The 25,438-nt window shown below is 37.9% G+C and overlaps 1 protein-coding gene and 1 pseudogene across 16 annotated transcripts in view; one reads left to right on the top strand and one right to left on the bottom strand.

Moving 5' to 3' along the window:
- The window catches only part of LOC144314205 (uncharacterized), a 375,014-nt gene extending 350,147 nt beyond the window's left edge, over positions 1-24,867 (top strand). For all 16 annotated transcript variants that reach the window (XR_013380035.1, XR_013380036.1, XR_013380033.1 and 13 more), the window contains one exon: positions 23,964-24,867. Coding sequence is in view for 12 of the 16 variants with exons in the window: in XM_077898049.1 (XP_077754175.1) it covers positions 23,964-24,090 (127 nt within the window). In the remaining 4 variants the exon portion in view is untranslated. The remainder of the gene's footprint in view (positions 1-23,963) is intronic.
- On the bottom strand, positions 17,033-17,127 carry LOC144315027 (U2 spliceosomal RNA; annotated as a pseudogene).
- Positions 24,868-25,438: the final 571 nt, after the last annotated feature.

Below are 25,438 nucleotides of genomic sequence, written 5' to 3'. Positions count from 1 at the left end.
TTTATATCTGATCTTAATGGAAATGCATCTGCTGTTTTCCCACTGAACATAACATTGCTTTGGAACTGAAATACATATTTTATAGTATTTAGGTAGTCTTCACTAATTATAATTACAGGAATTTTGTTTGAAATTGTATACTTAGAAAATGCATGAGAATTGATGAATAAGAGACCAATCAGGTAGTGGGATTAAAAATTAATATACAGATATCAGCAGGTCATATAATAAAACACCCTTTAAAAAACTATAAGAAGCAGAAGACAAAAAATAAAATAATGATAGTACTAAAGCTAAAAATATCTGCCATATTAATAAATGTAAGTTGAGCTTGATGCACCTGTTAAACCAAAAGCCCTTTTAAATTTGAATTACATAGGAAAATCCAATCGGATGTTGTATACAGGAGAAACACCTGAAATAAAGCTATAAGATGTTTGAGAATAGAAGAGTAAACAAAAAGATACCATAGTAAAGCAAATTAAAAGAAAAATTTGCTATGGCCCTGATATCAATTTCTGATAAGGTAAAATTTAGAGATCCAAATAAATTTCAAAGGAGGCTATTGGATGCTAAAGAATGCAATCCACAAAGAGGATATCAGCTACAAATATCTATCTTTAATTAGCACACCAGCAACATTAATGAAGCAGAAGTAATAGGAAATACAGGAAAAAGGGACCAAAACAAGAGGAAGAAAAAAGAAGTCAGGGTAAAAAAGACAAATATAACATAAATTGGTATAGAAAGACTTATATGAAGAAACTGGTTGTTGGAAGTATACCATCTTATGGATGATGGGTATTACTGAGGGCACTTGTTGCATTGAGCACTGGGTGTTACATGTAAGTGATGAATCACTGAATTCTACTCCTGAAAACAATTGTACTGTATGCTAATTAAATAGAATTAAAATTTTTTTTGAAGAGAAAAAAGGAAATATACCATCTTTTTAAATACCCATGAAAATGGACAAATACTAATTTCATATTAATCACAATTCCCCAAATTAGAAATATTATAGTCAGTACTTCCTGATCACAATTCAATAAAACTGGTAATAAATAATATCTAAAAACATACTTAGCTATCTATTGATGCTTTTTTTTTTTCCTATTGATGCTTTTTAATAGAGTTGGGGCCTACAAGGTTTGTTCAGTGTGGTGAAATCCTTGTTTTCTATGAAGTCTATTGATAATTCTATCCACATTTTACTTCAACAGTTCCTGTGTTTAAAGAATTTCATCAAGGGCACCTGGGTGGCTCAGTCAGTTAAGCATTTACCTACAGTTTGGGTCATGATCTGAGGGTCCTAGGATGGAGTCTCACATGGGGCTCTCTGCTTAGCAGAGAGTCCACTTCTCCCTCTTACTTTCCCTCTGTGCTCTCCTTCTCACAAATAAATAAATATAATCTTTTTTTAAAAAAAAGAATTTCATCAAAGTGGTTTTGTGTGTGTGTGCTTAGTATTTGATGTGCAACAGAACTAAAAAGAACATTCTCATAAAATTGAGATGAACATAGAATGATACTATTATTATGACTGGGAAGAACAATTACTGGGGGCTTAATTTAGTTATTTAGTTATTTCCAAGGGATGCTGAATCTACTTCCCCTACCTGATACTACCTTTGGCTAATATCATCAAGTACTTGCTCTTTAGTGGATGACAAAAAGTATAGGATGGGTGAGGAGGACACCAGGAGTGACACATACATCATGCTTACCTGTTTGTGATCTAATAGCCAGGCTGTAGATGTAGCAAGAACTCTGTTAGGGTTTTAAGAGTCTGAATTTTAAATTAAATACTTACCAAATGGATGGAGGGTATGATTCAATGTTATCAGATATATGCATATGTGAATGTATATGGAGATATTTACTATACATATAAATATATGCATACATGTGTACTTATATATAACATGGATAATATAGATCTATAACAAAATTGTTCTTAGAATCATCCAAAACATCAAAGATAATGAAGCACAAAGGCAGAAACTTTATTATCATTGAAACACGAAGGCATGTGAAACCCTAAACCATAAAATAAGAGAAAGCCCTGCCTCAAACAGTGAAAGTCAAACAAAAGTTCAGGAAGACAGAGAGGATGCAATGAGCTGTGCATCTCACCAAAAGCTAGCAAACACATCCTTAAAATAAGTAGTGTGTGCTGAGGTATAAAACCAACACTCCTTTATTTGTAGCAATCAGGATGGAGTGAGCAGGCTGGCAGATGAAGCTTCCCTGATGTTGAAAGAGGTTTTGAAAAGCTGAGAAGTCAGAATTGAAGAGGAATTAAATAGACAAGCCAAATTTACTAGAAGTGAAGTAGTCTACTGGTGAGACTGGACTGGAGCCACTCGCAAGTTATAAGGGGAGCAATGCAGTGTGACTTTTGTTATCTGGGGAGAAGTAAAGATTAAATAGCCTCACTCATGTACACAGCTCTGTTCTGTGAGAATTATTTTATCTTGGGACAATGTTGTAGACTGTTTCCTAAAACAAACAAACACCTGATAGCTGAATTACTCATCTCTTAAAAGGTGAACTACAACATCAATGACAAAGGAACCACCACAGGATCTATATAGAAATACTACAAGAAAAAAAATGTGGAAATACAAACCATGAAAAACTATCAGGTGGAAAAAATATTTGTCACTAAAATGGTATGGCATGAGTAAAAATTGTGATTCAGCATATCCCTGTAGAGTGGAGAAAAAATTATAGACCTGGAGGACAAAGAAGAACCCAAATGTTAGATATTAAAGGCATAATTGGTGCCTCTAAAGTGGAAAACCAAAAAAAATATATTCGAGAAACCTTTCAGGACTGGAATCCAGAAATTTTAAGGGCGTGTCGTGTCCCAGGGAGAAGCTGGCACAGAACGCTAACACCAAAATATCCTTATAAATTTAGTAGGCCTGAAGCTAAAGGATATTGTGGGAAGCAGGTAGAAGATGAAGTCACCTTCATAAGACAGAGTATGATGCTGGCCTCAGACTTCTTCACAGCAACATTCAGTTACGGAGTAATGTCTTTAAAGTATTGAAGGAAAAATGTATGAGTCAAGGATATTATACTCAGACCAATTGTTATTTACATATAAGAACAACAGCAAGAACAGCAACAACAAAATATTGCTTAACATGAAAAAAAATGATGAGGAAATTTTTTTCTTATGACCCCTTTATGAAGATAGTGGCAGCAAAAGAAATTTAGGCAATCAGTAAGTAGAGGAATGAAGAAATAAAGATAAAAAGAAATGGAGGTGATCAATAGAGTATAAATATTATAAACCTTGAAAATGTAGAAATAATGTACGTAGCAACAATTAATGGGGAAGCGGAATAAAAAGGTACAGATAGTGAGGTTATGCCTGACTTTCTAAAACTAGGATTATTTAATAACCTGATAAATAATTATGGAATTATAAAGGTATAAAAGCAAACACTTAAAAAATAGGAAAAATTATTCATAGTATTTAATGGGGAAGAGGACCTTATTTATGAGAAATCAAGTGGACGATACTATGGAAAAAAGATACCACTGTTGAATTAGATTATATGGATATATAAAATCTCTGTATCATGAAAATTGAGATAAACTCACTCTTTTCTATACATGGAACATTTATAAAAATTGACCAAGTCTCAAGCCATAAGGCACAACTGAATAAATTTCAAAATGTTGAAATAGTTCTAACCAGTGTATTCTTATCACTGTGCCGTAGAATTATAAATTAAAACCATAGAACAAGACAAATGCCTCTTGGGAAAGAAAAACTCTCTTTTAAACAACTTTTTTTAAGCCAAAGAGGGCCTCAAAATTGTAATTATCTAGAAAATAATGACAATGGTAATGAAAACAAAACATAAGAGATCCATCCAGATATAGGCCCTCTTCTATGGTACTGACAGGAATTTTATAATAATAAATAATAAAGGTGAAAATGGTTGAATATATTATCTAGTTTTAGAAGAGTAACAATATAAAAGCAAAACAAAGCTAAAGAAAGCAGAAGGAAAATAAGAATGAAACAAATTAGTAAATTAAAAAGTGGATAGCATATAACAAATCCAACAGCTGTTTCTATGGGGGAGATTTTTTTAAAAGACACATTAGTTGACCTAAATAAGAAAAAGGAAGACAGCACACGTACAAATGAGAAGTGATACTAGTAAAATAGCCATATATACAGAAAAAATTAAGGAATTACAAGACTGTATTTACATTTATAAAAATAAATTTGAGAATCCAGATCCACTGTGTAATTATCTAGAAAAGTATAAATTTCCAGAACTGATGAAGAGGAGATAAAAATGTCATCCCATCATTACCATAATAAAAATAAGTAGAGAAAACTATTCAAGATATCACTCCTCCTAAAACACTAGGGGCTTGACGAATTCAGAGGGAAATCTTTAAAGGATAGAGAACTACAATGCCGTTTAAATATTTCTTGACCACAGAAACAGAAGGTGAGCTTCCATATAATTTTATAACAAGTATAGCATTGATTTGAGGATCCTATACTTATTATGGTAAGCATTTCATAATGTATATAATTGTCAGTTCACTATGTTGTACCCCTGAAATTCATATAATATTGTATGTCAACTATACTTCAATAGGAAATTTTTTCCCTGGGGGGATCCCTGGGTGGCTCATGGGTTTAGCACCTGCCTTCGGCCCTAGGCGTGATCCTGGAGTCCCAGGATCGAGTCCCACGTCAGGCTCCCTGTGTGGAGCCTGCTTCTCCCTCTGCCTGTGTCTCTGCCTCTCTCTCTCTCTCTCTCTCTCTCTCTCTCTGTGTCTCTCATGAATAAATAAAATCTTAGGGAAAAAAATAAATTTTCTCCCAAATTTACAATATTAATAGGTAAAAGAAAGCATAATATTACAACCTCCCTAGAGGTTTAAAAAGCATTTCATAAAGTTTATTTCTTATTCCTGAATTTAAAAATCTCGCAATAGGTAGAAACAGGCCTGTGTTTGTGTGTGTATATATTTTGCTCAACCAGTATGATTCTAACTAGGAAAATACTGGAAACATTTCCATTAAAATTAAGAATAAGACAAAGATGCCCTCTATTATCAGTGTTATTTCATAAGTTCTAAGAAGTTCTAGCCCATGCAATTAGATAAAGGAAGTACACAAGATTTATAAAGAAGAAAATTTAAATGCTAGGACAAGACGTGAAGACTAATTAAAAAAAAGACTTGCATAAATGAAAAGGTATGCCATAATTGATTTTGGATAGGAAGCATCAAAATCAGAAGGATGTCAATTACCTGTAATCTATAAATTTTATATGATTCCAATAAACCTATCAAAAGGATTTTTCTTGTGGAGCTGTACAAGCTGTTGCTAAAATTCAAATGGAAAATAAGCAAGGATAGCTAGGAAAAATTCTGATAAAGAAGATAAAAGGAAGGAGAAATTAGCCTACTGGTTGTTAGCTCTTGTTATAAAGCTGGGATAAGTAGAACAATCTGTTATCATTATATGAATCGGCAGATTAGTAGAACAAAATAGAAAGTGTAGAAATAGATCTAAGTCCATATGGTTATGTAGCACATGATAAGGATGATACTTCAAATCAATGGAGAAAAGATGCATTACTCAATAAATAGTATTGGAAAAAATTTGAGAATTTTGCATTTTACACTAAACTATATTCCATAATGATTACGGGTTTGGAAACAAATTATGAAACCATGAAAGTACCTAAGAGGGGCGCCTGGGTGGCTCGGTGGTTTAGCGCCTGCCTTGGGTCCAGGGTGTGATCCTGGAGTCCTGGGATCGAGTCCCACATCGGGCTCCCTGCATGGAGCCTGCTTCTTTCTGTCTCTCTCTGTCTCTCTCTGTGTGTGTGTCTCTCATGAATAAATAAATAAAATCTTTTTTAAAAAAGTACCTAAGAAAACTCTGGCGAATTATTTTTATAATTGTGGAATGAGCAAGGCGTAAATTTGACACAGAACCCTGAAGTCATGAAACAGTGATAATTTAGGCTGTATTAAAAGAGTTTTATAAAACTCATTATAATCCAAGGATAAAGGGCACACTGGAAGAAATATTTGCATCATCCTTAAAAAGATGATTTGCCTATATAGAAAGAGCTTCTACGTATAAATAAGTACACATCTAAGGCTATAATAAAAAAATACAAAAAGGTTGCAAATGATGGTCTACAGTAAAGGAAACAAAAATGATTCTGACAACTATGGGAAGACACACAATTTTCCTCAAAATTATAGAAATACAAATTCAAGAAAATAATACTTTTGTATTCTCAAAGATCCACAAAATCAAAATATTTTTAAAATATTCAAAATATCAGAAAGGGAGACAGAACATCAGAGACTCCTAACTGTGGGAAACGAACTAGGGGTGGGGGAAGGGGAGGTGGGCGGGGGTGGGGGGTGGGGTGGGGGTGACTGGGTGACGGGCACTGAGGGGGGCACTTGATGGGATGAGCACTGGGTGTTATTCTATATGTTGGCAAATTGAACACCAATAAAAAATAAATTTACAAAAACAAATATTCAAAATATTTTAGAATAAAAATTCAACATTTGAATAAATGTTCAAAATATTTTTAGTGAAAAAAACCACGGTATTGAAGAGTGTGTATAGTGTGCTACCATTTGTTTCAAGAATGGAAAAATAATGTAGGTAAGAATGGGCCTAAGTATGAATAAAATAAATACATCTAGGAGAATATATAAGAAGTTGGTAATGTTAATTGCTTCTGGGATCGGAAAATTGAGCGGGCGCTAGAAGGAAGACTGTTCAGTGTGCACTCTTTATGAAAGCAACCTGAATGATTTCCATACAGTAAATTGCATTTGTTGAAAGCATTCAACTCAGTGGATTTTCACAGTTGCAAACACAACCGCTGATACAATGAAGGTAAAAATGTTTTAATCACCACCAAAAGATTCCTCCTCTTCCCTTGCTCTCCACTTCTGGCCTCAGGGAACAACTGGTCTGCTTAATTTATTATTATTTTTTAATAATAGCTTTACTGAGCTAAAGCTACCTGTCATATAACTTATCCATTTAAAACACCCGATTCAGTAGTTCTGAGTACATTCAGAAATTGTGCAACCATTACCACAATCGATTTGGGAACTTTACCCCCCAAAGAAAGCCTGTACCCATTAGCAGACAACCTCCATTTGGGCCCAACTTCACAGCCATAGGAAACCACTACTTTCTGTCTCTATGGATTTGCTATTTTGAACATTTCATATTAAATCATACAGTCTGTGGTCTTTGTCACTGGCTTCTTTCACTTGGTATGTTTTCAGGGTTCATGTATCAGTAGCATGTATCAGTATTTCATTTCCCTTGATTGTTGAATAATACTCCATTGTATTGATACATCAAATTTTACTTATCCATTTACCAGTTAATAGATGTTTGGGTTGTTTTTAAGTTGGGGCTAGTATGAATTATACTGCTATTATATGAATATTCGTGTATAAGATTTTTGTGAGGACATTTATTTCTTTTAGGCATATAACTAGGAGTGGAATCACTTAACTGTTTTGTCACTACAGATTAGTTTGTATTTTCTAGAATTTTGTATAAATGGAACCCTTTATATACTCTTTTGTGTCTTACTTCCTTGATGCAGCAGAATTATTTTGATATTTGCCTATTGTGTTAACTTGTACAAGTAGTCTATTCCTTTTTATTGAGTGGTGTTTGGTTGTGAAGGTAAAATACATTGTGTTTTTCCATTCATCTATTGATGGTCATTTGAATTGATCTGGTTTTTGACTTTTACTAATAACTCTGCTATAAACCTTCATATGTAAGCCTTATGGACATATGTTTTAATTTCTCTTGTGCAAATAGTATGGCAAGGGTGATACGGTAAATACTTCATGTTTAACTTCTAAGGGATTGTCAAACAGTTTTCTAAAGTGAATGTGTAAATTGTTCTGGGTAGCATAGACATTATCAGTGGAATCCCTATCAAAATACCATATACATTTTTCACAAAACTGGAACAAGTAATCCTTAAATTTGTATAGAACTAGAAAAGACCCCAAGTAGACAGAGGAATGTTGAAGAAGAAAACCAAAGCTGGTGGCATCACAATTCTGGATGTCAAGCTCTATTATAAAGCTGTGATCCTCAAGACACTATGGGACTGGCACAAAAACAGACACATATATCCGTGACACAGAACAGAGAACCCAGAAATGGACCCTCAACTCTATGGTCAACTCATCTTTGACAAAACAGGAAAGAATATCCAATGAAAAAAGGACAGTCTTTTCAATAAGTGGTGCTGTGAAAACTGGACAGCCACATGTAGAAGAATGAAATTGGACCATTTCCTCACACCTTACACAAAGATAAACTCAATATGGATAAAAGACCTAAATATGAGACAGGAATCCATCAAAATCCTAGAGGAGAACACAGGCAGCAACCTCTTTGACCTCGGCTGCAGCAACTTCTTGCTAGACACATCTCCAAAGGCAAAGGAAACAAAAGCAAAAATGAACTATTCAGACTTCATCAAGATATGAAGCTTCTGCACAGCAAAGGAAACAGTTAACAAAACTAAAAGGCAGCCTATGAAATGGGAGAATATATTTGCTAATGTCCTATGAGATAAAGGGCTAGTGTCCAAGATCTATAAAGAACTTAATCAAACTCAACACCCAAAAACCAAAAAATCCAGTCAAGAAATGGGCAGAAGACATAAACAGATATTTCTCCAAAGAAGACACACAAATGGCCAATAAACTCATGAAAAAATGTTCCACATCACCTGCCATCAGGGAAATACAAATCAAATCACAATGAGATGGCACCTCACAGCTGTGAGAATGGGGAAAATTAACAAGACAGGAAACAACAAATGTCAGGGAGGATGTGGAGAAAGGAGAACGCTCTTACACTGTGGGTGGGAATGTGAAGTGGTGCAGCCGCTCTGAAAAACTGTGTGGAGGGTCCTCAAAAAAGTTGAAAATAGAGCTACTCTATGATCCAGAAATCGCACTACTAGGTATTTATCCCAAAGATACAAATGTAATGATCCGAAGGGACACCTGCACCTCGATGTTGATAGCAGCAATGTCCACAATAACTGAACTATGGAAAGAACCAAATGTCCATTAACAAATGAATGGATAAAGAAGATGTAGTACACACACACACACACACACACACACACACAATGGAATATCACTCAGGCATCAGAAAGGTTGAATACATACCATTTACATTGACATGGATGGAACTGGAGGGTATTATGCTGAGTGAAGGAAGTCCATCAGAGAAAGACAGTTATCATATGGCTTCACTCCTATGTGGAATATAAGGAACAGCCCAGAGGATCATAGGGGAAGGGAGAGAAAACTGAATGGGGAGTCGTTAGAGAAGGAGACAAACCATGAGAAACTCATAATTATAGGAAACAAACAGGGTGGCTGGAAGGGAGGTTGGTGTGGGGATGGGGTAACTGGTGATGGCAAGGAAGGCATGTGATGTGATGAGCACTGGGTGTTATATGCAATTGATACATTATTGAACATTACGTCTGAAGCTAATTGGATTTTAAAAGTTTTTTAAAAGTAAAATGTACCATTTTTCATGAGAATTTGACAACATCATCACAGCTGGTATTAAATTTTATCCATTCTAGCATGTGTAGAGGTATTTCACAATTTCCTGATGACTGATGGTGAGAATTTTTCTTTTATTTATTTATTTATTTTTGGTGAGAAATTTTCATGTGTAACTGGCAATATACCATCTTTTGTAAAATATTTGTGTTACACTCCTTGCCCATTAAAAAAAAATTGCCATTTTATTATTGAGTTTTGAGCTCTTTATTCTGGATACAAGTACTTTTCCATATATGTAATTACAATGATTTCCTCCATATTGTCTTTACTTCTTGACTCCTTAGTGGTGATCATTGAAGAGCAATAGTTTTAAATTCAGATAATGGCTGATTTGTCATTTTGCCTTTATAGTTTGTGGTTTTGTGTACTATGCCTACCAAATCTTTGCCTACCTCAAGAACACAAAGATTTTCTCCTAGGAATTTTATAGTTTCCATGTATATATTTAGTTCTATGGCCATTTTAGGCTAACTTTTGGGTATCATGTGAGATGAAAGTTGATGTTCATTTTTTTTTCCACCAAAGGATATCCAGTAATTTCAACATCATATGTTAAAAGATTTTCCTTTTCTCCTGAAATGTCTTAGCACTCTTGCTAAAACCAATTGATCTTATATGTCTGGCCTAGTTCTGTCTCATTAATCCATATGTCTACTTTTATGGTAATAACACGTTATATTGAATCATATAGCTGTATAATAATTCAGGAATAAGATAATTTAAGGCTTTCCTTCAACTTTGTTCTTCTTATTTCAAGATTTATTTGGTTACTCTGGATTATTTACATTTCCATCTATAATTTTAGCATTAGCTTGTCAAGTCCTATAAAAATATTGTTGGATTCTGACAGAGGTCCCAGCTGAATCTCTATGTTAATTGAGGGAGAGCTGATATTTAACAATACTGTGTCTTCCAATCCATAAGCACAGTAGATAGCTCTATTTATTTAGATATTTAATTTCTTTTAGCAATGCTCTGTAATTTTAGTGAAAGGTTTTCCTTTATTTTGTATTTATCCCTAAGTATTTCATGTTTTTTTCAATTATAAGCTTTTTTTAAATTTTATTTTCCAGTTTTATTTTACTAGCAAGAAGAAACACAATTATTGCTGTGTAAAATATTACCCACACAATAAAGTGACTATAAATAATAATCAATATTTCTTATATATTACTTTCTGTGGGTCAGAAATTCAGGTATAGTTTACCTGGATGGTTCTGCTGGGATCTCTCATGACATTTCACTCAGGATGTTGGTTAGGGCTGCAGTCATCTGACCAGCACATTAGGATCATTCGGAGCCATCTTGGGTGTTAGTCATCACCCTTGGTGTGTGTGATATGATTTAAAGACAAATTTTTTGGAGAAATTTCAGATTCACAGAAACATTGAGAGGGATGTACAGAGATTCCTATAAATCTCTGCCCCCATATGTGCATAGGTTCCCTATTATCCACATCCAACACCAGAGTGGTATATTTGTTACCATTGATGAACCTACACTGACACATCATAATCACCGAAAGTTCATAGTTCATAGTTTACATTAAAGTTCACTCTTGGTGTTGTACATTCTATGGATTTGGACACATGTATCCGTCATTTAGTATCATACACTTTCAATACCTAGAATATCTTTATGCTCCACCTATTTATCTCTTTTCTGTCTCCTCACCCCAAAACTGAGCAACCGTTGATTTTTTTACTGTCTCCATATTTTACCTTTTTCCAATATGTCATATAGTTAGAATCATAGAGTACATAGCCTTTTCAGATTGGCCTCTTCCATGTAGTAATACACACTCAAAGTTCTTTTGTGTCTTTGCATGGCTTGACAGCTCATTTCTTTTTGTACTAATACTCCATTATCTGACATACCATAGTTTATCCAATCACTTATTGAAGGTTATCTTAGTTGTTTTTAGGTTTTGGTAATTATGAATAGGGCTTCTTTAAGCATCTGTGTGCAAGTTTTATGTGCACCTAAGTTTTTAAAAAATTATTTATTTATTTAACAGAGAGAGAGAGAGAGAGAACAAGCAGGGGGGAGCTACAGACAGAGGGAGAGGGAGAAACAGGCTTCCAGCTTAGCAGGGAGTCCTATCCCATGATCCTAGGATCATGACCAGAGCTGAAGGCAGATGCTTAACCCACTGAGCCATCCAGGCACCCCTGCACACAAGTTTTCAAACTTTGGGTAAATACCAAGGAGATCAATTGCTGAATCGTAGGGTAAGAGCATGTTTAGTTTTGTGAGAAACCACACAATTCTCTTCCTGAGGGGCTGTACCATTTTGCATTCTCACCAGCAGTGAATGAGAGTTCCTCTTGTTTGACATCCTCAGCAACATCTGATGTTGTAAGGGTTCCATATTCCGGCCATTCTAATAGACATGTGGTGGCATCTCATGGTTGTTTCGGTTGCATTTCTTGATGGCATGTGATTAGGATCATCTTTTTATATGCTTATTTGCCATCAGTGTATTTTCTTTGGTGAAGTGTTGGTTAAGGTGTTTGGCCCATATTTTAACTGGGTAGTTTGTTCTTTTTATTGTGGAGTTTTAAGAGTTCTTTGTACATTTTTGGATAATAGTCTTTTATCAGCTATGTTTTTTGTAGATATTTCCTCTCAGTCTGTGACTTGTCTTCTCATTCCCTTGACAGTCTTTCTCTGACCAGAAGTTTTTAATTTTCATGAAATTCAGCTTATCCATTATTTTCTTCATGCCTTTGGTGTTATGTATAAAAAGTCATTGCCATACCCAAAGTCATCTAGATTTTTCTCTATATTATCTTCCAAAAGTTTTATAGTTTTGTGTTTTACATTTAGCTCTAGATCCATTTTATGTTGGTATTTGTGAAGGATGTAAGGTCTGTGTCTAATTTCATTTGTCATTTATTTTGCACATGGATGCCCAGTTGTTTGAGCACCAAATATTAAGAAGACTATCTTGCTCCAGTGTATTGTCTTCACTCTTTGTCATAACCTGTTGACATATTTGTGTGGGTCTATTTATAGTTTCCCTATTTTATTCTGTTGATCTCTTGTCTTTTCTTTGACCAATACCACGGTGTCTTGATTACTGTATCTTTATATTAAGTGTTAAAATCAGATAGTGTTAGTCTTCCAACTTTGTTTGTATCTTTTGATATTGTGTTGGTTATGTTGTGGCTTTTGCCTCTTCAAATAAACTTTACCATCAGTTTGCCAATATCCACAACAAAACATACTAGAATTTTTATTGGGTTTGCAACAGTAAATCTATAGATCTGTAGATCAACTTGGGAAGAACTGACATCTTGATCATATTGAGTCTTCCTATCTGTGGATATGGAGGTCTCCATTTATTTAGCTCATCAGAATTTTGTAGTTTTCCTCAAATATATCTCATGTATACTTTTAAAATTTGTATGTAACTATTTAGTTTTGGTGGGTACTAATTTAAGTGTATTGTGTTTTTAATGTCAAATTCCACTTGTTCTTTGCTGGTGTATAGAAAAGTGGCTTCTATACATTAATTTTGTATTTTGTAACCTTGCTATAGTTGCTTATTAGTTCTAGAAACTTTTGTGTTAGTTTTTTTTGGTTCTACATAAACAATCATCTGTGAACAAAGGTAGTTCTGTTTATTCCTTCCCAATCTGTACACATTTTCTTGTCTTGTCTCGTCTTATTGAAGTAGCTAGGATTTCCAGTATGATACTGAAAGGGGATGGTGAGAAAAAACATTTTTTAAAAAGATTTTATTTATTTATTCATGAGAGACAGAGAAAGAGAGGCAGAGACATAGGCAGAGAGAGAAGCAGGCTCCCTGCAGGCAGCCCGATGTGGGACTCAATCCTGGGACCCCAGGATCACCCCTGGGCCGAAGGCAGACGCTCAAACACTGAGCCACCCAGGTGTCCTGAGAAGAAACATTTTTGTCTTGTTTCTGACCTTGGTGGGAAAGCCTCAAGTTTCCCACTATTTTTTTTTGAAGATTGTATTATTCATGAGGGACAGAGAGAGAGAGAGAGAGAGAGAGAGAGAGAGAGGCACAGGCTGACTCCATGCAGGGAGCCTGATGTGGGACTCAATCCCAGGACTCCAGGATCATGCCCTGTGCTGAACACAAACACTCAGCAGCTGAGCCACCCAGGAGTCCCCCAAGTTTCCCACTATTAGGCATAGTTTTAGCTGTAGGTTTTCTGGAGATATTCTTTATCAGGTTGAGGAAGTTTCCCTCTATTCCTATTTACTGAGAGGTTTTTTTTTTCCCATCATGAATGGGTGCTGGATTTTGTCAAATGTTTTTTCTGCATCTATTGATATGATCACATGATTATTCTTTTTTGGCTCATTGATGTGATGGATTACATTAATTGATTTTTGAATCTTGAATCAGCCTTTCACACCTGAAATAAATCCCACTTGGTCATAGCATACAACTATTTTTATAAACTATTAGATTTGATTTGCTAATATTTTGTTGAGGATTTTTGCATCTATGTTCATGAAAGATACTGGTCTGTAGTTTTTTTGTAATGTCTTTTTCCAGCTTTTGGTATTAAGGTAATGCTGACCTTATAGAATGAGTTAGGAAGTATTCCTTCTAGTTTTTTTATCTGAAAGAGATCAAATAATTGATATAATATTTTCTTCATATGTTTGGTAGAATTCACCAGTAAACCTATCTGGACCTGGTTCTTTCTCTTTTAGGTTATTAACTATTTTTTTTAATATTTTTAAATTTTTATTTATTTATGATAGTCACACAGAGAGAGAGAGAGAAGCAGAGACATAGGCAGAGGGAGAAGCAGGCTCCATGCACCGGGAGCCTGACGTGGGATTCGATCCCGAGTCTCCAGGATCGTGCCCTGGGCCAAAGGCAGGCGCCAAACCGCTGCGCCACCCAGGGATCCCCTGGTTATTAACTATTAATTCAACTTCTTTACTAGATATAGTTATATTTATATTGTCTGGTTTTTTTCTTGTATGAATTTTGGCAGATGGCATCCTTCAAGGAATAGATCCATTTCATTTAAATTATCAGATTTATGGTCATAGAGTTGTTTGTGGTATTTCTTTGTTATCATTTTAATTTCCATGGGATCTGTAGTGATGCCCTTCTTTAGTTTCTGATATTAGTAATTTGTATATTCTCTCTTGTTTTTTAAGTTAGTCTGGATAGAGGCTTATTAATTTTACTGATCCTTCCAAAGAACAAGCTTTTGGCTTTATTGAGTTTCACTATTAATTTTCTGTTTTCAGTTTCATTGATTTCTGCTCTAATTCATTATTTCTTTTCTTCTGATTACTTTGGATTTATTTTGCTCTACTTTTTCTAGTGTACCAGAATGGATACTTTTTCTTAAAGATTTTATTCATTTATTCATGAGAGAGAGAGAGAGAGAGAGAGAGAGAGAAGCAGAGACACAGGCAGAGGGAGAAGCAGGCACCATGCAAGGAGCTTGACTTGATCCCGGGACTCCAGGATTGTGCCATGGGCTGAAGACAGGTGCCAAACCACTGAGCCACCCAGGGATACCTCAGAATGGATCAGTTGAAGGCAATTCTAGGCCAAGAGAGCCATGTGTACAAAGACAAAGAGGTACAGAACTATACGGTACAGTTGGGAAGCTCTAAGTTTGGCATTACTAGAGCTTCATATAAAATTTGGAGACCAAGGAAGGGAAAGAAGATGAAGTCAAGAGGTATCATATCCTAAAATCTCACATATAGTTGAGCAAGATATATGTTTGAGGTTATAAAAATACATTGAACAAATTTCAACAGAAGCATGATAACATCAAATATTTTAGGAAAATAATTCTGTAACTTTCTAGAAGAACAAACTTGGGAGGAAGAAGAGAGAGGGGGAAAGGATGGGATAGGAGTTAAGAATGAGTTTAAGAAGTCATTGTGGTGCAATATCATGGTGGTGCACAAGCTTTTCTTGACCTTAGTTCACTCAGATAGGACAAATTATGCCTCAAGACACTTACTCTAAGAATTTCACTCTGTAGTAATAAAAGAATTTAGAGAAACACAGATTCTGAATAGAACCATGTTTTTACTCAATGTGTGTTTAGATACATATGCATTTAGATATGATGTTTATTACTCAATAATTCCCTTTAAACTTATTTGATCATTAAGCAGCTTATTGGGAGACCTTTCATGGCCAGTCAGTAGGAAAAAGATCCTATGTCTAAAAATCACTGGGTTATAGAAGAAATGGTTATTATGTGAAGATAGAGGGGGGAAAGACAGAAAAATGTATTCAAGAGGTAGAATTAAAAGGACATGGTGACTAATTGATGTGAGATTTGAAGAAGGCAGAGTGAAAGTTGATACCTATGTTTCTGGCTTTCATGATTGTGTGTGGCCAGCTGAGATAGGAATTCAGTATATATGCTGCTAAAGCAAGCACAGAGGTAGGAATTCAGGAGGAAAATCAGATTGAGGGAAGTGGGAGATGATGGTTTCTGCTTCAGACAGAAATTTGGCATTATTCTGCATTATACAAGTAATAATAGTTAGTCAACAATGGTCTCAAGCATAGAGGAGATATTTGGGCTGGGTATGGTAAAATGGCACAGAAATTCTCAAAATATGTGAGTGATGCAGCCTCTCTAGGGAACCTCCTGAAATATGCAAGGATGTTTTTCGCTGACAGGGCCAGAGGTGGCCCTACTGGCATGACTGAGTGGGCATCAAGGAATCCAAATGTTCTATAATACAAAAGACAGCTGCACACATTGAACTGCCACAGGCAAATGCCCCATTGGAAAATACGATGTAGTGGAAGGGAGAAGGGTGTAAAGTAAGCAGAGAGGAGGCTACAGTTAAGACAGGGGAAGAGGACCCAGCAATAAAGCAAGAGGACTGGCAGAGAATAGGCAAAGAATGGTGGAAGCAAATGGAAGGAGAGAGTTTCAAGAAGATTAAGAGGCATCAAAGACAAATAAGAGGTAAAGAGGCTCAGCAGAGTAAGCCCAGTCTATGTAAAATAGTGTGTACCAGGATCAGTTCTTTCCAAGGGGAACTGAGCAGGCCAAAGGCAAAGAAAGTTCTTGGGGTGCTTTGAACTATTTATACCCTTTCCATAATTATCATGTATTTTTTGTCAAACACAGAGGACACTCTCTAAGGTAAAATTAGCATCTGTGGTTCTGCCTTGATAATAGTGACAAATGATTGTGTTCTACCAACAATTAGCATACTTCTTGGAACAGAGTTTTTCACTTACCTTATTAACACTACTTTGTATTTGTAATGGCAATATTTTATAAGAGACAGTCTTACTTTAATTATTGTGTCCAGTTCCATATTCCCCATCTCATTTTACAGAGGAAAGAGAGAAGCAGAAACTTGAACTCACCTATAAAGATGTGCACAGAATATATTTAAGCTATTCATTTTTTATTTATGAGATTTCAGATGCTACACTTGATCTTAGCCAAAAGGCCGAGAAGCGATGAGATTTCAGATGCTTTCTGACTCTTGGTTGCACCTTGCTCTGCTTAGATGGAAAAGCTAAATTTGCTAAGGCATTCTGGGCTTATTTGCTATGGACAGAGTTCTGTTAGGAATTTCTTAATTTTATTTGCATCTACCCTCCTTTCCTTCCTATTTTTAAAATAGATTTTATTTGCTTTCTTAGAGAAAGCATGAGTGGGAGGGGCAGAGGGAGAGGGAGAGAGAGAATCTCAAGCAGACTCCATGCTGAGTGAGAAGCCTGATGCCGGGCTTAATCGCAGGACCCTAAGATCATGACCTGAGCCAAAACCAAGATTCAGATACTTAATGGACTGTGCCATCCAGGCACCCCTCCTTCCCTCCTTATTTCCTTTCTTTGATCCTTCTTTTATTCTTTTGTTCCTTTCTTCTTTAATTTCTTCCTTTACTCCTTCTACCACTTGTAATCAGAAGGCATTGAAACCAGTTTATGAAGACGCATGAAACATACAAAACTACATATATAAAAAGAAATGAAAGAAGAAAATAAAGCAAGGGAGGGGTATTTAAATAGAACACAACTGTTGTTTTGGAACAGTGAAATAAGGCATTGAGGGGTGAAGTTGACTTTGAAGGTATTCCTAGTAATAAAAGTAGGGACAGGATCCCTGGGTGGCGCAGCGGTTTGGCGCCTGCCTTTGGCCCAGGGCGCGATCCTGGAGACCCGGGATCGAATCCCACATCGGGCTCCCGGTGCATGGAGCCTGCTTCTCCCTCTGCCTGTGTCTCTGCCTCTCTCTCTCTCTCTCTGTGACTATCATAAATAAAAATTAAAAAAAATAAATAAAAGTAGGGACATGATTTTATGTCCACATGGTTTGTTGATGACCTAGTAATTGTGAACACAACTGGCACCTGGCTTTGTTCTTAGCACAAAAAATCAGAACTGGAAGCCACAGTCTCCTGATTGTTATATACTGACATCTTGCCCAACCACATCAAGTTGACATAACTGTCACATCCAAATCCCTTGCCTAAGGGAAAAGAAAAGCTTGCAAACTTGAGTGGCACCACCCAATGAGGGAATAAAGGAGACCAGGGTGAGTGGGATGAGTAGGCATGGAATGTGCTCAGGAAAGGTGGGGCTCCCCTAGTGTCAGGGCCAGGAGGAGCATAGAATATGTTGATTGCAAGAATTCCAAGTTGTTCTTGGCAGCCCTAAGTGTCAAGAGGTCCCATGACAAACTTGGGTTGAAGAGACAAGGAATCATGTAGAATGCAGTCCTCTTTGGGACAGAATGGAATTTTTTGTAGGCTATGCAGGCCAGGGTGTGTGAAGATTATGGAGGTGTGGCTTAAAGTGTGTGTGGGGGGGAAGGAATCTAACACATTAGTCAAATAACATTCAGCTTGGGAGCAGAGGTCCTCTATCAAGAAGTATTTACTGTCAGCAAGCTGTTGCATCAGAAGGCAAAACAGCATGAGTTGCAGAATTCTGGAGTATGTGGAATGCATGTTGCCGGAGTGAATGGTATGTGACAAATATGCATTTGAGGCTGTGGCATACCATGAAGTGCACTGTGTCCTTGCTAGTTTGTGGTATGCCACAGGGCCATGAGCAGGTGGATGAGAGCCATGCTTGCTGCGTCCCTTGTCTGGAGCTTGCTGCATACCATATCCCCTCAAACATTTTTGGATAGGCAGCAACTTTTTGCTTGTCCTCTTCCATCATGGAATTTGTAAATTGACAGAAGATGTTGGTTTATGTGGACAAGGCCCTGTCACTTGACTCTTAAGACAAGAACCAAAGGTTGATTAATAGGCAGCACAGCTGTTGCCTGTGACATGCTTCCCACCCCATATGGGCCCTCCTCCTTGGCATGCAAATGATTTGGGTCTGAATTAGTAGGAAAGGAACACAGAACTCTCTCCTAAGTTTTATAGAACCTGGAGCTACAAAATTCTTCTCAACTGAAAAGGAATAATGTGGTTAAATGTATGGACTCTGAAATTGGCTGCTCAGGCTTAAATCCCTTTGTGATTTCAGGCTTCATATCCCTCACTTGAAGAATAGAGGAAAGAATAGAACTATCTTTTGTGTGTGGCTATGAGTATTTCAGGAGCTAATACATGGAAAGTGTATTTGAAAAGTCCCTGGCCCACATCAACTACCCCATAAATGCAATTGAATGTAAATTTTAAAAAATACTCCATAAATGATAGCTAGCATTGTTAAACTTGTGATCAAGGAAAGGCCTGGCCCAAATGGTGACCTCCTAGTGCTAACGGTGCATCTGGCTTTGTGTAGACTCTCCTGTCAGCAGGCTCCTGTTCCAACCTTATTCACTTCAGGCCTGTACTCTCTGCCCTTGCACAGTTCTGTGTTACTCCTGGCAAAATAGGAATGCAGACAGAGTTGTCCCTTGGGTCTGGAAAGAGTGAGTGACTAGTGCTGGCATAGGTCCCTGGGGCCAAAGGCCCTGCTCTTCTGTCCGAGGTGCTGAGTCATGAGCTGTGGTTGCAGGCCCGGCTGCACTACTGCTCTTGGCATGGCGTCTTGGGAGGATTAGGAGATTATGATCGGAACAAGACACAAAGGAATTGCAGCTGATGTTGATAAGTGATTTGGAAGGTACTCAGAAGAAGGAAAAAAACAAAAGCAGTCTGCAGAATCAAAGTGAGTGTGGGCAGAGAGAGCTAAATGGTGGGGGAGGAAGGGCACGGGGCATAAACCATGCAACTCAAACAGGACAAGGGCTTCCCTTTCTGTTATTGCTTCTTTGGGTGCTTAAAGAGACTATTGGAAAGACTTTGATTTTGACATTAGTCAAATAAAAACATTTAAAATGTAGAGCAAGGAATTACTCATACATTGCTGGTGGGCACCAGAATCACGTTTCTTTAGAAATGTCTTGTGAGAAATGGCTTAATTTCACCCTTTTATGATTGTGTTTCACAAATTCCTTCAATGTCTTAAAGGTGCCATAGCAGGGCTTTGAGAGACCAGGAGATGTAAGTGAGTGTACAGATGTATTCGATGGAGAAGGCTTTCCCAGAGTTCTACCAATCACATTCCCTCGGTCAAAATTAATGCTTTTCCTGGCCAGGATTTAGGCTTTCTAGGAGATGAGAGGTCAGATTAGAGCAAAATCTACTGTCCTCTAAGCCTGAGTGGAGGAGGGAAATGGCAGTAAGCTCTACCACTGGCCATGTTATTTTATCTGCCAACAGCCCATGGATGATTATTCTTGGCTCTCACTGCTTGTGACCCCAGGGGCTGTCTTATTGGTGGTCCTTCAGCTAGTAATGAGGAGTGGGGCTAAGAAAGGGGAAGGGTCATTATCCAATTCACTGATTTATCCTCTTAAGCTCACATTTACCAGAAACCCAGTCTTTCTGCATAATGGCCATCACTTAGCCATCCCCCTAGCAAGGTCTTCCTATTTGGGGAGCAACTGAGTTTGGTCTTGCCCTGTGAAAGGGAGAATGACTCTGCAGAGCTCTCCCTTGCAAAGCATGATTACTTGGATAACTTGGATAGGTTAGATGTGAAACTGTGGTCAAAAGGCCAGCATGAAGAGTGGGTCCAGAGTTCTAGTATTCAGAAAACTTTGCCTCATTTTTTTATCATTTGTAGGAAGACTTCTCATATTTCTTATTGACTCAAGATGTATTTGATATGGTTGCTTGGCCCCAAAGCCTGTCTGTCCTGACAACTGCAGAAGATCCAGAGATACACAGCCATCCATCAAATCTGACAGGACTGCCTCCTACAGCAGCTGTATTGTTTACCAAATGAATCACTTTCATAGCAAATCCAAAAGCAAACTTGTGCTGGATTTGACAAGTGCATCCCCCTTCATTCTTCTCATTCTCTCCCTTCGCATGCTTGCCCAGTTCCTGAGTAGCAGCCTAATTTTGCTAAGGTGGAAATAAGAAACATGAAGGAAGGTTATTTTTCTTGAAGAAAAGCATTGCATCTGATTTCTAGGTTTACGGCAGTTCAGCAAGCATGTGTCTTCTCTTTGCTCAGCGGGGGTCTGTGGAGGAGGAAGAATGAGTGGGCTGAAGTGGTAGTTGCCACATGTGTACTCTGAGAGATAGGATCCCATTATTCTATTCAGTGGCCACATAGAAAGGTGTCTAAAATTCTTTCTACAGATCCATTTCTCAATAGGGATCAAGCTTCCCACCCTAAAAACAGTAACAGCAAAATGTAAGCCACTAAAATTGCAGTGTTTGTTGGCTGTGTGACTCAGAGAAGGAACCATTGACAGAGATTAATTAAAGAAGCGGCCAAGGTTTTGGGTGATAGAGTCACTTAATCTGGTTCAGCTTCATACGTAGAAAAAGTAGGCCTATGGATAGAATTTGAGAGACTCTGATGTATTCAATCCTTAGCTCCTTTTTACTAATAAAACTATTTTTGGAGTGGAGTCACACTTGATCATCTTCATATCGTGTGACCAGTGGGCTGATGATGTTATCAGATGCTGAGCTCTGAATAATCTGAGAAAACTTTGTATGTGAGACATGGATACTGGAAGGGTAAGGGGCACCCAAAGGAGAGGAAAGGCCCCAGTGATGACATTTAAGAGGATATTAATTGAACACCTGTTGTTTGCCTGCCGTTGTGTTAAGCGCCAGGCGACAACACTGAACAAGACATAGTCCCTACCTTTAGTGGAGATCAGCCTGATGAGAGACATAGACATCTACTCAGACAATTACATAAAATGTGATAAACACAATGAATAGAAGTGCTGTTTGGTGCTATTAAGGTATATTGCAAAGCTACCCTGAGAATCAGCCTTAACAGCCTTAACAGCCAATCAGTTAAGGAGCCTGTGCAGTTCCTCAGAGCTCCTAAAGGAGTCAGATATGAACAACTCCTGATGTGGGAGGCAGGGGACAGAAGATGCCACCAGGGGATCAGCGAAGCTCCTAAGGGTAAAACACATGTGAACAGTAAAAGATAAGTAGGAAAAGACTTATTACTTGACTACATAAGTATTTAAACATTTGGCAGGGAAGAAATCGTAAATAAAATGGAAATGTGGAGGGGTGGGGAAAGAACCACAGTAAGTCCTACCTGATTGGTGTAGCCACCACGGAAAACAGGGTGGAGGTTTCTCAAAACATTAAAAAAAGAAATACCATATGATCCAGTCATTTCACTACTGTGTTTTTACCCAAAGGAAATAAAAACAATAATTCATAAAGCTACATACATCCCTATGTTTACTGTAGCAGTATTTACAATAGCCAAGACATGGAAGCAAAGTGCCTGTTGATAGATAAGTGGATAAAGAAGATATAGTACACACACACACACACACACACACACACTGGAATATTACTCCGCCATCAGAAAGGATGAGATCTTGCCATTTGAAGCAACATGGATAGACTTAGAAGATATTATGGTAATTGAAATAAGTCAGGGATGGATAAATATTGCATGATTTCACTTACATGTGGGATCTAAAAAAACAAATGAATAAACAACAGAAATAAATAACACCTGCATTATGATTGAACACTACAGTGGAGGGTCTTGAAGATTGGAATGCTCCAGTTTGGAAAAGATTCTATCCCTAGACTATGCTGCCCAGCCTGGCTTTCCATGCCCTACCAAAAAGTGACCATATCCAATCAGCAGAGAAAATGGAAGTGTTTTTATTTTTATTGTGATTTTTGGCTTTTAAGAGGCCAGCTATAGCTGCAGTGACTTCCACTATCCCTGTTATCCCCCCAAAATCCATATGCTGAAGTCCTAAATCCCAGTACCTCAGAATGTGGCCCTATTTGGAGATATGGTTTTTACAGATGTAATCAAGTTAAAAAGGGGTTCATTAGGAAGGGCCCTTAATTCAATGACTGGTGTCCTTTAAAAAGAGGAAAATTTGGAGACATACAGAGAAAATGCCATGTGAACATGAAGACAGGCGTTTACAAGCCATACTTTGTTATGTCAGTCCTGGGAAACTAATCCAATCCCCATTCAATCATATTCTTTCATATGCCTGCATCTAGAGTACAATATTTTTTTAATTTGAAATGAAGAAAAGCATATTCTATAAAACTGTTTTCTGAGATGAAAGGCAATGGAGAAATGGTGAGGGGGAAGAGGGACATTGGGTGATTTAACAAGTGTTTGTTGTACAAGCATCCCTCTATATGCCAGGCACCATCTTGTATGTCAGACATATGATAGTGAATAAGACAAGACAGCTCCTGCCTTCCTGGAGCCTGTAGTCTAGCAGGAACCACCCTAAACCTAGACGATTCTGAGAGTGTGACGAATGGCTTCTACAACAAGGGTACGTATAGCCTCTTGTGGGAGCAGATCCTATTCTTAGGATCCAGAAAGACTCCTCTGATTTGGGAGTGACTTCTGACCTGAAACCTGACTAACAGGTAGGAATTAACTCGTGAACGGGGTGGAAGATAAAGGAAAGACAATGAGGGCAATGGGAGCAATGTTTGTAGGCGGAGGCAAAAGCCTCTGTGCTTCACATATAAAAAGGGGAGAAAGCTTGTCTTCCATTTTGGAGCTGAGTAAATGGCCCAGAGTCACACGGGAACTAAGCAAAGAGGCTAGGGATGTGTGAGTGGGAGAAAAGTTCTCAGCTGCAGTCCCTATGTGGGCAGCATGCTGGTGTGGAAGTGACCTTGACTTGGCTGGGTCACCTCGGATGCTAGATGCGGGAGGAATAAACTGGCTGCCTTCAGCGGCCCCTTGGGCATGCTATGTAGTTTTCCTGACCCATTGGCCTAGTGTTCTCATGCAACACTTTCATAGCCTGATTTAGAAACTTCTAATTTTTTTTTCTTTTTTTTTTTTTTTTTTACAGAGCCCGACTTTGTGAGAGGACCAACCAACAAAGAAAACCCCACTTAACTGATGGGAGAATTGTTGGGGCTTGTCCTCTGATCGGAGAGGCCACTCCCTTGTCTTCCAATCCGTTCCAAGAACCATAAAACTGAAAGGGCCTTTTATGTTTCTGATAAATGGTTTGGCAAACATTTTGAGTTTTGGAATTATATCCTACCTGACTTGCCTTCCACTAATCCCCCACCCCTGCACCCCTACCAAAATAAGTTGTGCCTCCCAGCAACACAGCCCGAGGAATGAATGGTGTGTCGGGAAAGTGAATGTTCTCGTGGTGGCTTCTGGATCTTCAGCCTGGGTTTGCCATTTATCAGTCCTATAACTGAAAAAAGTCCTCTCTCTTCCCAGAATCTCAGTTTCTGAGATAATAAGCCAGTTGGCTGAGAGAGGCTGCTAATAGGATCCCTCCCAACCTGAATGTTAGGATTCTACTATTCTTTCTGTGTCCAAAGGCAATTTAATTCATCCCACTCAACCTAACCATGGCCCAGTCATTGTCAGAGATCAGGGGAAGCAGCCTTTGGCAGTGTGGGGCAGCCCTACAGTCCCATGTTGTCTTTGGTAAGTATAGTGAAGAGTGGGTAAACATGAACCAGCAGAAACCCCATTTTCCCCCTCGGCTCTCTCACCTGCCATCATCAACGATGTCGACCTTCCCCCTCCACCTCCCTCCTACCGTCTTCCACCCACAAATTCATCCAAAAACTTTTGCCTAGAGGGGAATTCAAGACTTATTTCTTTAATGGTCAGAATTGTGCTAGGTCAAGACTTTTAACTGTGTATTTAATTAGTCATCTGTATGCATGTAACTTAAAGGCGTTCAGCTGTGCCTTTTTTATAGGATTAATAAAGCGGGTTGTAAATCACCTATGCAGCCTATAAAAGTATTTATAGCAGCTTTTCTCTCCCTTTGCCATTACAGAAGCTCTGTTTGAACTAGCTGAGGTTTGCATGGGGAGAGTTCTACCCAGTTCTAGGAGGAAAGCGTTAACAGTCCCTTCCTGGCAAACCACAACTCCATCATTAGGCAATGCGAAATGTGCTGAAATGTTAAGCTCCAGCAAGGACGTTCCAAGGCCTTATTGCCAACAGCAAGCCTTCTGTGTTAATGAAAATCAAAATACAAAAACCCAGTCAACTGCAAGCACAAAACTTAAGCCGAACTTGAGAAATACGACCAGAGCTGGAATGCCATGGCTTCTTGACTTCTATAAACCTTAACAGGATTTGGCAAGCCCTTTTCCAAGCTCATACATTTGCACTGGCCAAACACCTTTTGGAACCACCTCAGCCAATTCCACAGTATCACTGAGTCTGGAAAGGAACAAACCACCTTTTGTCTGATAGACATGCAGGGCTTTTGTGGGTAAAATAAACAGTTACCAGAACTGCTTCTTTGTGTCGGGAGGAGGTTCGTTTCTCACACCCTTCTCCCCA

The sequence above is a fragment of the Canis aureus genome, chromosome 5, assembly GCF_053574225.1.
Source record: "Canis aureus isolate CA01 chromosome 5, VMU_Caureus_v.1.0, whole genome shotgun sequence".
Lineage (NCBI taxonomy): Eukaryota > Metazoa > Chordata > Mammalia > Carnivora > Canidae > Canis > Canis aureus.
The sequence above is the reverse complement of the archived record's forward strand: the minus strand, read 5'-3'. Positions and strand labels throughout refer to the sequence as shown.